The sequence below is a fragment of the Haemorhous mexicanus genome, chromosome 5 (assembly GCF_027477595.1).
Source record: "Haemorhous mexicanus isolate bHaeMex1 chromosome 5, bHaeMex1.pri, whole genome shotgun sequence".
In the NCBI taxonomy this organism is placed as follows: Eukaryota; Metazoa; Chordata; class Aves; order Passeriformes; family Fringillidae; genus Haemorhous; species Haemorhous mexicanus.
The window spans coordinates 15,918,748-15,930,428 of NC_082345.1; the positions used below are offsets into that span (position 1 = coordinate 15,918,748).

An 11,681-nucleotide genomic window follows, 5' to 3' on the forward strand; every position below is an offset into this window, starting at 1 on the left:
GCAGGATCTTAGTACTTGCTTATTTATGTAAGATTTATGACCCTGCTGGAGCTAAAATTTGGTTTTAGAAGAGGTCCCAGTTTGTTCTGGCATGTTTACTCTATGTCTGGCCAACAGAAACATTTTCGTTTTATGATGCTATAAAATAGATTTATTATTTCTAACTTTACCTTTCTAAGCTTAATATGGTGATTATAACTTTCCTTTTCTTATCTAGTGTTGCAGAACAAAGAAAAAGTATTTACAAATTCCTACAAATTTAGAGCAAAAGATGGGACTTTCGTTACTTTAAAGAGTCAGTGGTTTAGTTTCATGAATCCTTGGACCAAAGAGCTGGAGTACATTGTATCAAACAACACTGTGGTATTGTAAGTAATTTATATGACTCTCCATTTATTTTTTGTCATAATTACAGTTAGCACTAAAATAACCTCCGTAGAAAGCAGAACAAGACTAGAAAACATCAACCTTGCACAAAAAGGGGCTGAACAACATGGACAAACATCTTTAAGGCATTTACCAGCTATTTTTGTTTCAGGCCTAAGTTGTGGATTTGATTTTGAAAACTGCTGTTTCCCAGTAGGGAAAAAAAGAGATGAAAGAGTTTCTTGTTAAAGGAAGAAGGGAAGGATCTTTAAGAGAAGTAGACTTGAATAAATGGAACTGTCAAGTTAATTCTGCTTTTCCTTCTGGTCTTTACAACCCTCTGTGTGTCAGTTGACCCAGTTCGAAGTGCTGTCCTACCCCCAGGTGTCAGAAGGTGGAGAAGCACAATTGATAGATGGTGGAAATGCAAGGCAGGACAGAAAGATCCTCTCCAAATTGATTGCAAGTGTGGAGCCTGGGGGATAGTAAATGTGTTAGTTTAATTCTTCTTTTTATTTGCAGTTCTTTTTCATTCTATGCACCTTGCACTTGAGCTGTAATTGGGATTGTTCTGAGGATCTTTGCCAATGATTTGGTTTTGAGCGGGGACAGAGGGGGTTTTATTTCCATTAAACAAAGTTATTGAGGGGGGCTTTTGCCTATTCTGTATCTGGTCCATGCCTTAGGTCAACATCACCCACCTCTTTTGCTCATGTTCTTTTTGCCCCAGAAAACAGAGAAGAGCAGTTCAGGTAGTCTGTGCTGGCCAGTAGCCCAAGGACAATTTTTGCCTGCCCTGGAGATGTAGGCATTTGCAGCTGTCTGCAGGAGGGAAGGAGGGCAGCAGCTGCTGACACAAGGCAGCCCCTGACCTGTCCTTGTTCTGGTTACCTGATTTCCCTCCTAACACTAAAAATGACAGCCCTATTCCCTTGTCATGGAGCACAGACAATCCTACTGGCTTTGTTTTTAAATTGGAGAGTAAGTGGAAATTAGTATTTCACCCACTGCTCAGAAACATTACAAAGAATTGAACATGGAAATACATAAGGAATATCTTATATTTCCCTAGTTTGAGGATGTTAGCTTTGGTTCTGTGTAAAGTATATTGAAATTAAACATAAATATATGCTGGATTTTGGTCTTGGGAAAAAAACCATGCTGACCTTTGTGGTTTGTTTGGATTTTTTTTTTGTTGTTTCTTTAAATCTCAGAGGTCATAAGGAATCAGCTGAAGAAGAGGTCCTCTACAGTTCCCAACCTGCAGAAGGCAAGTGTCACTTCTTACAGTTATCACAGCTGCATCTCCTGATCAGTCAGTTTAAATTTATTCAGTACAGGGTTTTTTTTATTCTAGGTTCCATGCAAAGAAGGACTAATTTTCTTTTTTAAAGCTACTTCTTTTTCACTGTCTAATTACTTACAGAGTCCTAATTTATATAATTCACAGAACTTTAAAAAGGAGTGCTTATAGCCTACTTTTAATTTCTAGCAGCTTCTGTTAGAGCTGGGGATTTGGTTAATAGGATATTGTGCTTCTGTCACAGACCCTTCATATTTTGCCCAGTTTTTGGAACAGATGTAACTGTGCTGAGTTTATCTCTAAAATACAGGGGAATACTGATACAGAACATATTTTATTATTTTTCTTCTATGCAAGGTTTCTGCTTTCTGTGTGCTGCTCTATCATCTTGCTGTCAAGGCTTTATATTTGCTTTCAAAATGTTCTTGCAATAACTGATTTCAGTTGGTGAGAAACCCAAGGGTTTTTTTTAAACTCATGTTCTTTGCAATGTCTGCGAGAGACACTGGAGGTGGCAATGATTAAATATATTTCACTACTGGAGAACAACAATTTTCACAAACAGATTATTCACTTTATATTGCAACACCCTCTGCCATGAATCACTATTTAAAGGAATATAATTTCTGAATACATAAATGAAAATATATACTTGTATACGTATATCTGGAACAAAAGCTACTTTAAAATGAATCCTTGCTCTGCAATGAAAGTGCTCTGGGTTTTTTTTTTTGTTTGTTTTGTTTTTTTTTTTTGTTTTGTTTTTTTGTTTTGTTTTTTTTTTTTTAATCTACAGATGCTGTAAAACAGTCTTTAGTAAGTGTACCTGGAATGTCCTCTGGAACAGTTCTTGGTGCTGGAAGTATAGGAACCGAAATTGCAAATGAAATACTAGAATTACAAAGGTAATAAATGCATAACACCATCAATAGACTTTTAAGTAAAGATAGGCATGAGGAATATGTGATTGTGTGAGGGTTGCTCCAGTTTCACTTTTATTGTATTATATGTATAACATTTTTTAGGTTGAGCAATAGCATTATGAGATACCATTATAATTATGTCAGTCTCATGCCTGGCAGAGCACATGACTGTGCTGGTGATTCAAAAGAGGAAGAAAACTGTGCTCAAGGAATAGAATTGTGACCCATGGCCTTTTCTGATCTCTCCTCGATTTTCTGCTACCAAAATGTGGAGCAGGATAATTTAGAATCTTCAGAGGAGAATTTAAGACATTATTATTTCACATTATCATACTCATGCTTTGTCACTGGGGAGGTCTGATGGGTTCTGCACCACACAGTCTGTTTTTCAGTGTTTGATTAATATGACCTGGTAAATCAACTAAACACATGCCATTTTAGGTTGCATTCTTCACCCTCTGGAGAGTTAAGTCCATCACATCTCCTCAGAAAGTCACCTTCTCCAGCTTTAACTATAAACTGCAGTGATGTGAGTACACCCCTGCCTGTAAAAATCCAAAATGGAAAGGTTAATGTCAGCTCACACCTGTGTTTGAGCCAGATTGCCCTGATTTGTTTTTGTGAATGTACTTTTAATCTTAATAGTTTTGAAGAGACTTAAAAAAAAAAATCTGTGCTGTTTTGAAATGTTTTGAAAATTGTGACTTTGAAGGTATTTCATTACTCTTCTAAAAAGGGATAGTTATGCTGATCTAGTGGTGCTTGTAAATCTACTAGTGCTTGTAACACCACAAACTATATAACTAACATAGTTAATTATATAAACAACATAGTTGTTGCCCATAGCTATGGAATAATTAACATCTCTTCTTACCTAAATATGTTGTATGTTTTGTACTGGACATGGTATGAACAAACTTCTCCAACAGCTCTTTGAATGCAAATTTCTTTCCTGTTAAAAACAGTTTATCTTTCCACTGCAGTTCTCATTTCTTATGAAAAAAACCCACTATTCTGGTCTAGGAGCTGCTTTGACTTACCCCTTTTTTTTATGATCTGTTCTCCCCTGTGTTACCACAAATCTTTCTCCTGAAGAGTTGTTTGACTTACTTATGCTGAACTCTCTAAATTCTGTAATGTCTCATCATAAGGATAATTTCATCATATTCATTGAATATTTTTCTTGATTCTGGGCTTTGGTATCCCATTTGTTCCTGAAATTTGTTCTTAACTTTTGGAAAGCATTTCACCTTTATTAGTTTCCTGTAGAATATACATAAGTCAGGCAATCCTTGGAATCTCTCCTGCTAAATTACATGTATGTGTTAAATAAAACAACTATCAGGAAAAAAATTATCCTTTTTCTGGGTTAGCATGGCTTCCATCTCTATTGCTATGATGAATATAGTTTAATGCATATAGAACCTAGGAGGTATGAGGGCTTTTTTAATCTCTTAACTGGAATGTTTTGACAGTGACAAACATCAGGTCACTGGGAATTTGTAGTTTATGGTAGTGGATGTGGAAAGTGCAAACCAGTACATTTGGTGCTGGATTTATTTACTGAACATTGAGTTAGACCCCCAAGCAGTGCCATCACTGTGAAGTACCTTTGACAGCTGTGTAAGCCACAACTTTTATTTAAGCCAGGTCCAGTGCTGTATGAGCTTATAAAATATTTGTGTCTAAATGCAAAATATCTGCCTGGTGAGGTATTCACTTTCTCTATTCATTTCTTAATAATTTTACAGGAGTCTATGATGTTTCTGTAATGTAATATTTGTGACTAAATTTAGGATGTAATTCTGTCCTTTTTACCAATTCTGCTCTTCCAGGTGCCAAATAAAGAGTTGATTCAGTTATGTCCTTCAGAAACAGAAGCTCTGGAGAATTCAGAACAAACCCAGGGTGCTATTCCATTTCCCAGTAATGAACCTCTCCTCAGTAAGATTTATTTCTCTTGGGGGTATTCTGGGGGTTGCAGGGGCTGACATTTCTGATCACTGGTGTCATTTCTGAGTGCACCACTTTACAAACATGTATAAATTGTAAAGAGATGTGGCTGGCTGAAGAGGAGAGCACTCTGAAAACAGATGTGTTATTGCTGCAAGGCAAACAGCAAAATTTGGTGAGTGAGGCAATCTCATGACAAAAACCAACATCTGTAACTGAAGTTTACCATTGCAATCTTACACTTTTCATGAGGCACCTTACTGTTCTCTCTCCAGGACAGAGATAGAGAGGGAAAAGTATTTCAATGCAATGTCAGGGAACTCCTTGGAATTTGTGAATTATTGTCCTTTAGCCCTTTACCTCTTTCTAAGCTGCAGCCTGGGAGTAGTTGATACAAAGGACTGCTCCAAATGGTTCAGAAAGAATTTTTTTTATCTTTCCCTTGTTAAATTTGTCTGGATACAGGATTCCCTGGCCCTGTAAGAGGAAAATGCCACTGCATTATGTTTGACATAAAAGGCAAAATGCTGTAAAAGCCATGTTTATGCTGATCCTGTATCTCAGCTCTCAAGAAACTTTTCCATCTTCCTCTTCTCCCTCATTTGCCAGGGATTTATTTGTTTATTTATAACCTACAGCTTTCTTCTGGTTGAACTATGAGCCTTTTCAGAAAAATTTAAAAACCTAAACCCTGACAACCCCAAACCAACCAACCAAAAAAGAAAAACACTGAAAAAGAAACACGAAGGAGAAAAGGTTAATTTTTTAATAAGGGTTTGGGAAAAAAGAATTAAAAACAACCCCAACAACACAGAACAAGGAGGAACGATAACTAAAAGGGAGTCAAGTTAGGGTTTTTTTAACATAGAAATACTTGCTTTGACTTCAAAGGCAAGTTCTGCTTTAAACCAATTCTGTTTTGCAAGATACCATGTTCTCAGTGCTTCACAGTGCTCATGCCTGCTTCAAGCTCCCTGTTTTAATCACTGTGTAGGTGGCAATTCCCAGCTGGACTTCGATGCCATCTGTGAGAACGACAACACTGCCATGACAGCTCTGATGAATTACCTGGAGGCTGATGGGGGCCTGGGAGACCCAGCTGACCTCAGTGATATCCAGTGGGCTCTCTAGAGCTGCTTCTGGGAGCAAGGAATGTTAAAAATCCCTCATGCACAACTACCCTACATCCTCAGTACTGTATTGGAGTTTTCTAACGTCTCCTTTGAATTCAGACTTGCTGTCTCTGGATTTTTCAAGACTGGAGCCTTGTTCAGAGGGAGACATCTTCTGTTGCACCTATGGACAAATGCAATATTTTTCCATGATGTGGAAACCTTGAAATTTTAATATTGAACCATCTGTAACTGGAATGCTTAGAACACTTTAGTATATTTTTGCTAAGAAGCTTTAACCAAAAGGTACTGTACAATGTACAGGACTACTTTTTCTTAGTTTTAATACTTCAAACTTTTATTTATTGTTTTTGTTTCAAGTTGCAGAATATTAGTTATCCGTGTTACTTTCTGTAGAACCTACTGTATTTAGATGGTTTGAGAATATTTGTAACTATTAAATTTAATTGAAATAACAATTTGCACACACTACAGCTGTAAAATAAGGTATTGTAATTCTCAAATGATGCAGTTTGTGATTCCTTGCACTTCTCAGCAGTGCAATTTTTGCAGTCAAAGGTGAGAATGAAGCCTACATTTCTGGGAGCAAGGATTGGAGTTGGATCACCCTAATAAACAGAAGAGAATGTTTTGAGAAAAACACTCATTTTCCCAGTACACAAACATGACAAGGGTATAAGAAAAGAGCAACAAACTCCTAATTACTGTTTTGTATTATTTGTAATGTATTATTAGAGAGGCAGTGCATAGCGCCAGAGAAAAATAATGCTCTATGGGTAATAAAGCACTTTGGTCTTGTCCTAGGCTCTTTACTAACTAGAGAAGTGTGAATGGATAATCTTGGTTCCAGAGTGAAGCTTGCACTGTCTGTTGGTGAAAAAATGTTAAAAGTCTGTAGCATCTTTTATGTTTTGGGAGAGATTGAGAGAATTTTCTACGGCTTGAGTGTGTGGCTTTTTAAAATCTCTCTGTACTATAGCTTTGTAAGTAAATGCTATGCAGGATGATCTTTTGGGAACAGCTTTGCAAGGATTGTATCCCAGTTACAGCAAATGACTCAAGAACATGGCACTTTAGAGGTTGCATTAGAACAACATAGCACTAATATAGCAAGAGGATCTTTTTAATTCTGGTATTGAAGGTTTAAACAAATTTTTGTATAGATTATATATCATAAAATTACAGATTTTTTTCATGTTTTCTTCATATTTGGGTTTTGGTTTATTTTTTTAATTCAGGTAATGAAAGGAAAGCATTTGAAGATATCTGATACATGTGCATCTTTTTGATACAGGCATTTAAATGTAGGGACAACCCTAACCTCTCTCACTCCAGGTGAGGATAGCAGCCTGGGCTGGTGTTTTTAGGAAGGCTGGAGTTGGGAACAGATGGATGTGGCTGTCACTAGATGTCATCCTTGTGCTGCTGGGGAGCCACCCTGTCCTCATGAGGACACGATCTGGACACGAAGTGGCTTCTTCTGCTTGACAGAGCACATTATGATAATATGACTCCTTTGGCAAACAATGCGTTTTGGTGATCGTAATTTGCTAGAATGGCTTCTTGGATTGATTTTTTTTTCTTTTTTTTTAACTCTATAGAAATTTTTTTTCATTTAATTTGGATGCCATTTCCTGCATTCAGATCTCTTTTTTACATACATGGGGCCAAAATCATCAGTTTTCTTGCTTTATTAGAATAAGCTTTTCTGCTTTTTCTGAATTTTGGGCTATATCATGGAGCAAAGTGGAAGAAATAAACAGGCACTTTCTAAGAACTGATAGAAATCTGTTTGTATAAATGAAACTTGAGATTCTGCCATTGTAAAATGCATTTTCTCTTTTCTATTCTAGAAGTAAATTCTAAATAAACCAGCAAATACTGTAGCTCATAGATAAATGACTACGTAAATAACTTAAAATTATACAGACTTTATTAGAACAGTTTTTTTAACTGCATTAGTTTGGAAACGTGGCAGCTGTTGTTACTGCAGGAGCAAATTAATTCTTTCACAAGATTTATATAAGTGTCTAGACTCAAAACACTGTTTTTGGATTCTTGGCTATCCCTAAAAAATAAAACCAAAAATGTAACTTTGATTTTTTTGCAGTCAATGACAAATATTGTGATTTTCAATTAATTTAATGGGTTTTCCCTTTACTATTTGTAATTTTTTTTCTGGCTTAAAGCAGCCTTTTCAAGAAAAAGTGTCACTTGTAAATATTTCTGGTGAAATTAATAGATATTTTTGAATACAATTGAGATAGTATGTGCTTATCTTTGTTTATATAACAACACAATTCTAGTAAGATACTGACAGTTTGTTCCTGGCATGGTGCAGGTAATGGTAGGAAGTGGTTAAACCAGGTCAATAAATGCTGTTTTGATGCCCTGCTGTTAGTCTGCTGGCAATTCTGTCTAATACTGAACTGAAATACAAAGTACTTGTTCTTTCAGATCCCAGGCTTCTTCCTCAAAACATAAACAGGGATGTGGAACTCCTGTGGATTTTTTGTGACGCTCCCCAGGCCGGGAGAGCCTGTTATCCAAGCTAATGTGCATTTTTGGGGATTCAAACAGAACTTCAGAACACCCTTGTGCCCTCCAGGGATGAGCTCTGAAGGTGTCCACACATTAACCCTTAACTTTTCCATTTCCTGTTGCAAGCACAAGGCCTGTGAGGAGCAGCTGAGGGAACTGGGAATGCTCAACCTGGAGAAAAGGAAGCTCAGGGGAGACCTCAGCACTCTACAGCTCCCTGATTGGAGGTAGGTGGGGTTCAGGCTCTGCTCCCAAGGGACAGGATGAAAAGAACTGGCCTCAAGTTGAGCCAGGGAAGGTTCAGATTGGACAGTGGGGCAAAAAAGGGGCTATTGAGCATTGGCAGAGGCTGCCCAGGGCAGTGGAGAAATCATCATTCCTGGAGGTGATTAAAGGTGTGCAGGTGTGGCACTGATGGACAGGGGGTCATGGTGGATTTGGTGGTCCTGGGTGATAGCTGGACTTGATATCTGAGTTCTTTTTCGACCTAAATAGTTGAGTACTTCTGAACATTTGTCACTTAGGATCCTCCCTGCCCCCAGAACACTTTCTGTGCTTTTGGGATTCCCTTGTAGGGTATAGGCAGGTACAGTGCTGTTGCAGGGGTCTACAGCAGAGACTGATTCCAGGTTTCTTTCCTGTGGTGCTTTGTAGTTCTGGAATTTGCTGTGGATCTTACACTTTTTAGAATACTGGAAAATTTGGTTTATTCACAAGCATAAAAGGCTAAAGTCATTTTAGTGACTGCTCACAGCAGGGTTTCTGTTTGTGATTCAAAGTGGGACAGAAAAGAGAATACAGTACCTCAGCCTGCCTGATCTGTTAAAGGTAAGTTCAGGTATGTGGGCACTGCACATAACTTTTTATTATTCATTTGTTTTCGGGTCAAAACCCCCAGAAAAAAAACCACACAATCTTTGGAAATGGTAAAAAGTTTTGTGGGAAAGCTCTACCTTGGCTGTTGCTGCCGCAGTGCTGGCCCTGTCTGGGTGGTAACTTTTCTTTCCTGGAATTTGCAGATTCCAAGTGTACCTGACCCAACATCTGTAACGTGTCCTTCACCACTCAGGGAGCCGTGCCACAGCGGAGAGAAAGGCATATAATTAATGGGCTCTTGGGTAACACTGTTAATGGGTAACAGTGAGTTTATCAGGGTGTTCCTGGAAGGTGCTGTAAGGTGAGCAGCAGGACTCTGAACTCTACAGCAGCTCAGAGAATGTGCAATGCTTTTAAACAAAAAAATCTGACTTCAAACATTGCTGCTTTCATAAACCTAACAGATAGGGAAGGCAATACCACTGGGCCTTTAATATTTAGCGAAATACTTTCAGATGAGTGGATAGAAATTCTTTGAGAGGAGTGGTTCCATCCTTAGACTTCACCTTGTCACAGCAGGATAAGCAAATTTATTTCTTAATTATACAATCATGGAATCTCGTGAGTTGGGAGGGGCCCATCAGGATCAGAGAGTCCAACTCATGGCCCTGCACAGACACCCAATGATCCAACGTGCCTGAGAGTATCATCCACTCTTGGTGCTCTGGCAGCCTTGAGGCTGTGACCATTCCCTAGGGAGCCTGTTCAGTGCTTAACACCCTCTGAGGGAAGAACCTTTTCTTGATCTCCACCCTGACCCTGCCCTGGCCCAGCTCCATTCCCTTGGGTCTTGCCGCTGGGCACCAGAGAGAAAGATCAATGTCTGCTCCTCCTCTTCCCTTGGGCTTTATGTATATTTGATTTGCCAGGTCTTCAAGAATTTAAAGAATACTTTTTTTTTTAATCTGCAAATGCAGTTCCAGTATCAGATACTGTTTTTAGTATCATTGAAGAGATGATGAATCCCTTATCAAACAAAAAGCCAGGTGAGCTCAGTGTTGTTTCAGCAAGCTCCAGTCAGCCTCCAAAGATTCACTCTGAACAGCTCTGGGCTGCCCACACCTCATTCTCCATGGAATTTGTGTTCCAGCCCCTCTGGTGTTCAGGATGCCCCTTTTGCTGGGGGCAGCAATGGACACAGGCTGACTCCTGGGAAAATTGTTGCAGGAAGAGCTGCCTGTCCTCTTTTGGGCTCCTGCTAGTTCAGTTTGCAGATTTCTGTTTGATTTGTGGATTGCTGCTTGTGGAGCTGGAGGAGCCAGCAAAGAGTTGTTTCTTATCTTCTGTCTCTCTGTTACTCATGACCACTTAGGTCTTTATGACAGTGCTCCTTTATGAACCCCCAGCTTTAGAACCTTTTAAATCACAACAGTTTTCAGGGCTGCCTTGCTTGTGGTTTATTACAGTAATTTACTGCCTGCTCCTAGATTGTCTCTAAAATAAAACCAGTTTCTCGAAGTGTAACCTTTCCTGTCCTGCTTTTAATGACAGCAATGATTCAGAGTAATGGGAAGACAATGGTCTGGAACACCCAATCTTTTCAAGCAGTTGTGCTATTGCCATGGTATGGATTCCTCCAGCTGAGCCTGATGTGATTCCTGCTCATGTCAGGAGGTTTTCTCTTGCTCACATTTTACATAAAATATACAGCATTTGTAACACTGCTCTTTGTGATTTCCAGATCCACACTGACACATCTCTGAGGTTCATGCTGGGAGAGATTTCTGCAGCTAATTACATTTTCATCCTCATGGGTGTGTGAAATTTTATGGAAAGCTTCCTTGTCCATTGGAAAAGGAGCTGGAGTTTGCTTTTTCTTGATTTTTGGGGGTTAATTACACAACATTCCAGATCAAATACACAAAACTAATCATCTGAAGCTGGGCACCCAAAACTGGGGCAGACTGGTCACTTCTTAAACGACCTTCTGCTTTTTGGGGGACTGAAACTAGAAACTTCAGGACAGAGAAACTTTAGACCAGAAACTGCAGCAGAGCCAATACAGGACAGCATCTCTTCCATCAGTTCAGCAGCAGGTTCAGTGTGCAGGGCTTTCCCTCGTGTTTTCAAACACTGCGGGAAGAGCCAGGGATGGGACAGCCAAGCTCAGAAGTTTGACTGTTTTGGGGGTACAGTTTGGGAGCATTTTGTACTTCAGCTGCTCTGGATTATGAATCCTTTGGGCACTGAATCTCTCCTGTCCTTTTTAGGAAGGGATTGGAGGGGAATTTAAACACGAGGAGAAAGGTTCAGGTATGGATTTGACAGCTAGAAATTGTTTGTGCAGTGCTTTGTCCTAGGACTGAACAGGGTGTCACACTGAAGCTCAAGGCCAAAACAGTTTGCTCTGTTGGGTATTCAACAATCAAGATACTTCAGGTAGGGGAAAGCCAGGACAGCTTTGACAGCCCAGCTACAATATTTGGTCAGAAGAGCAAACATTTCCAAGGTAATGACTCCCCCGGAGCCGGTCTCGGAGCGGGGCGGGCCCCGAGCGGAGCGGCACGGGCGGGACGGCGGCGGGGGCTGCTCGGAGCCGGCGGAGGCGCGGCCGGCCCGGAGGGTTCTGCCGCAGGTAAGGGAAGT

The 11,681-nt window shown here is 39.5% G+C and overlaps 1 protein-coding gene across 1 annotated transcript in view; it reads left to right on the forward strand.

Moving 5' to 3' along the window:
• Nucleotides 1-8,073, forward strand: part of BMAL2 (basic helix-loop-helix ARNT like 2) — a 32,140-nt gene extending 24,067 nt beyond the window's left edge. Inside the window, 6 exon segments of the mRNA XM_059846062.1 lie at nt 218-368; nt 1,581-1,636; nt 2,466-2,574; nt 3,034-3,121; nt 4,428-4,536; nt 5,540-8,073. Coding sequence (XP_059702045.1) covers nt 218-368; nt 1,581-1,636; nt 2,466-2,574; nt 3,034-3,121; nt 4,428-4,536; nt 5,540-5,676 — 650 coding nt within the window. The 3' untranslated portion in view covers nt 5,677-8,073.
• The last annotated feature ends 3,608 nt before the right edge of the window (nt 8,074-11,681 follow it).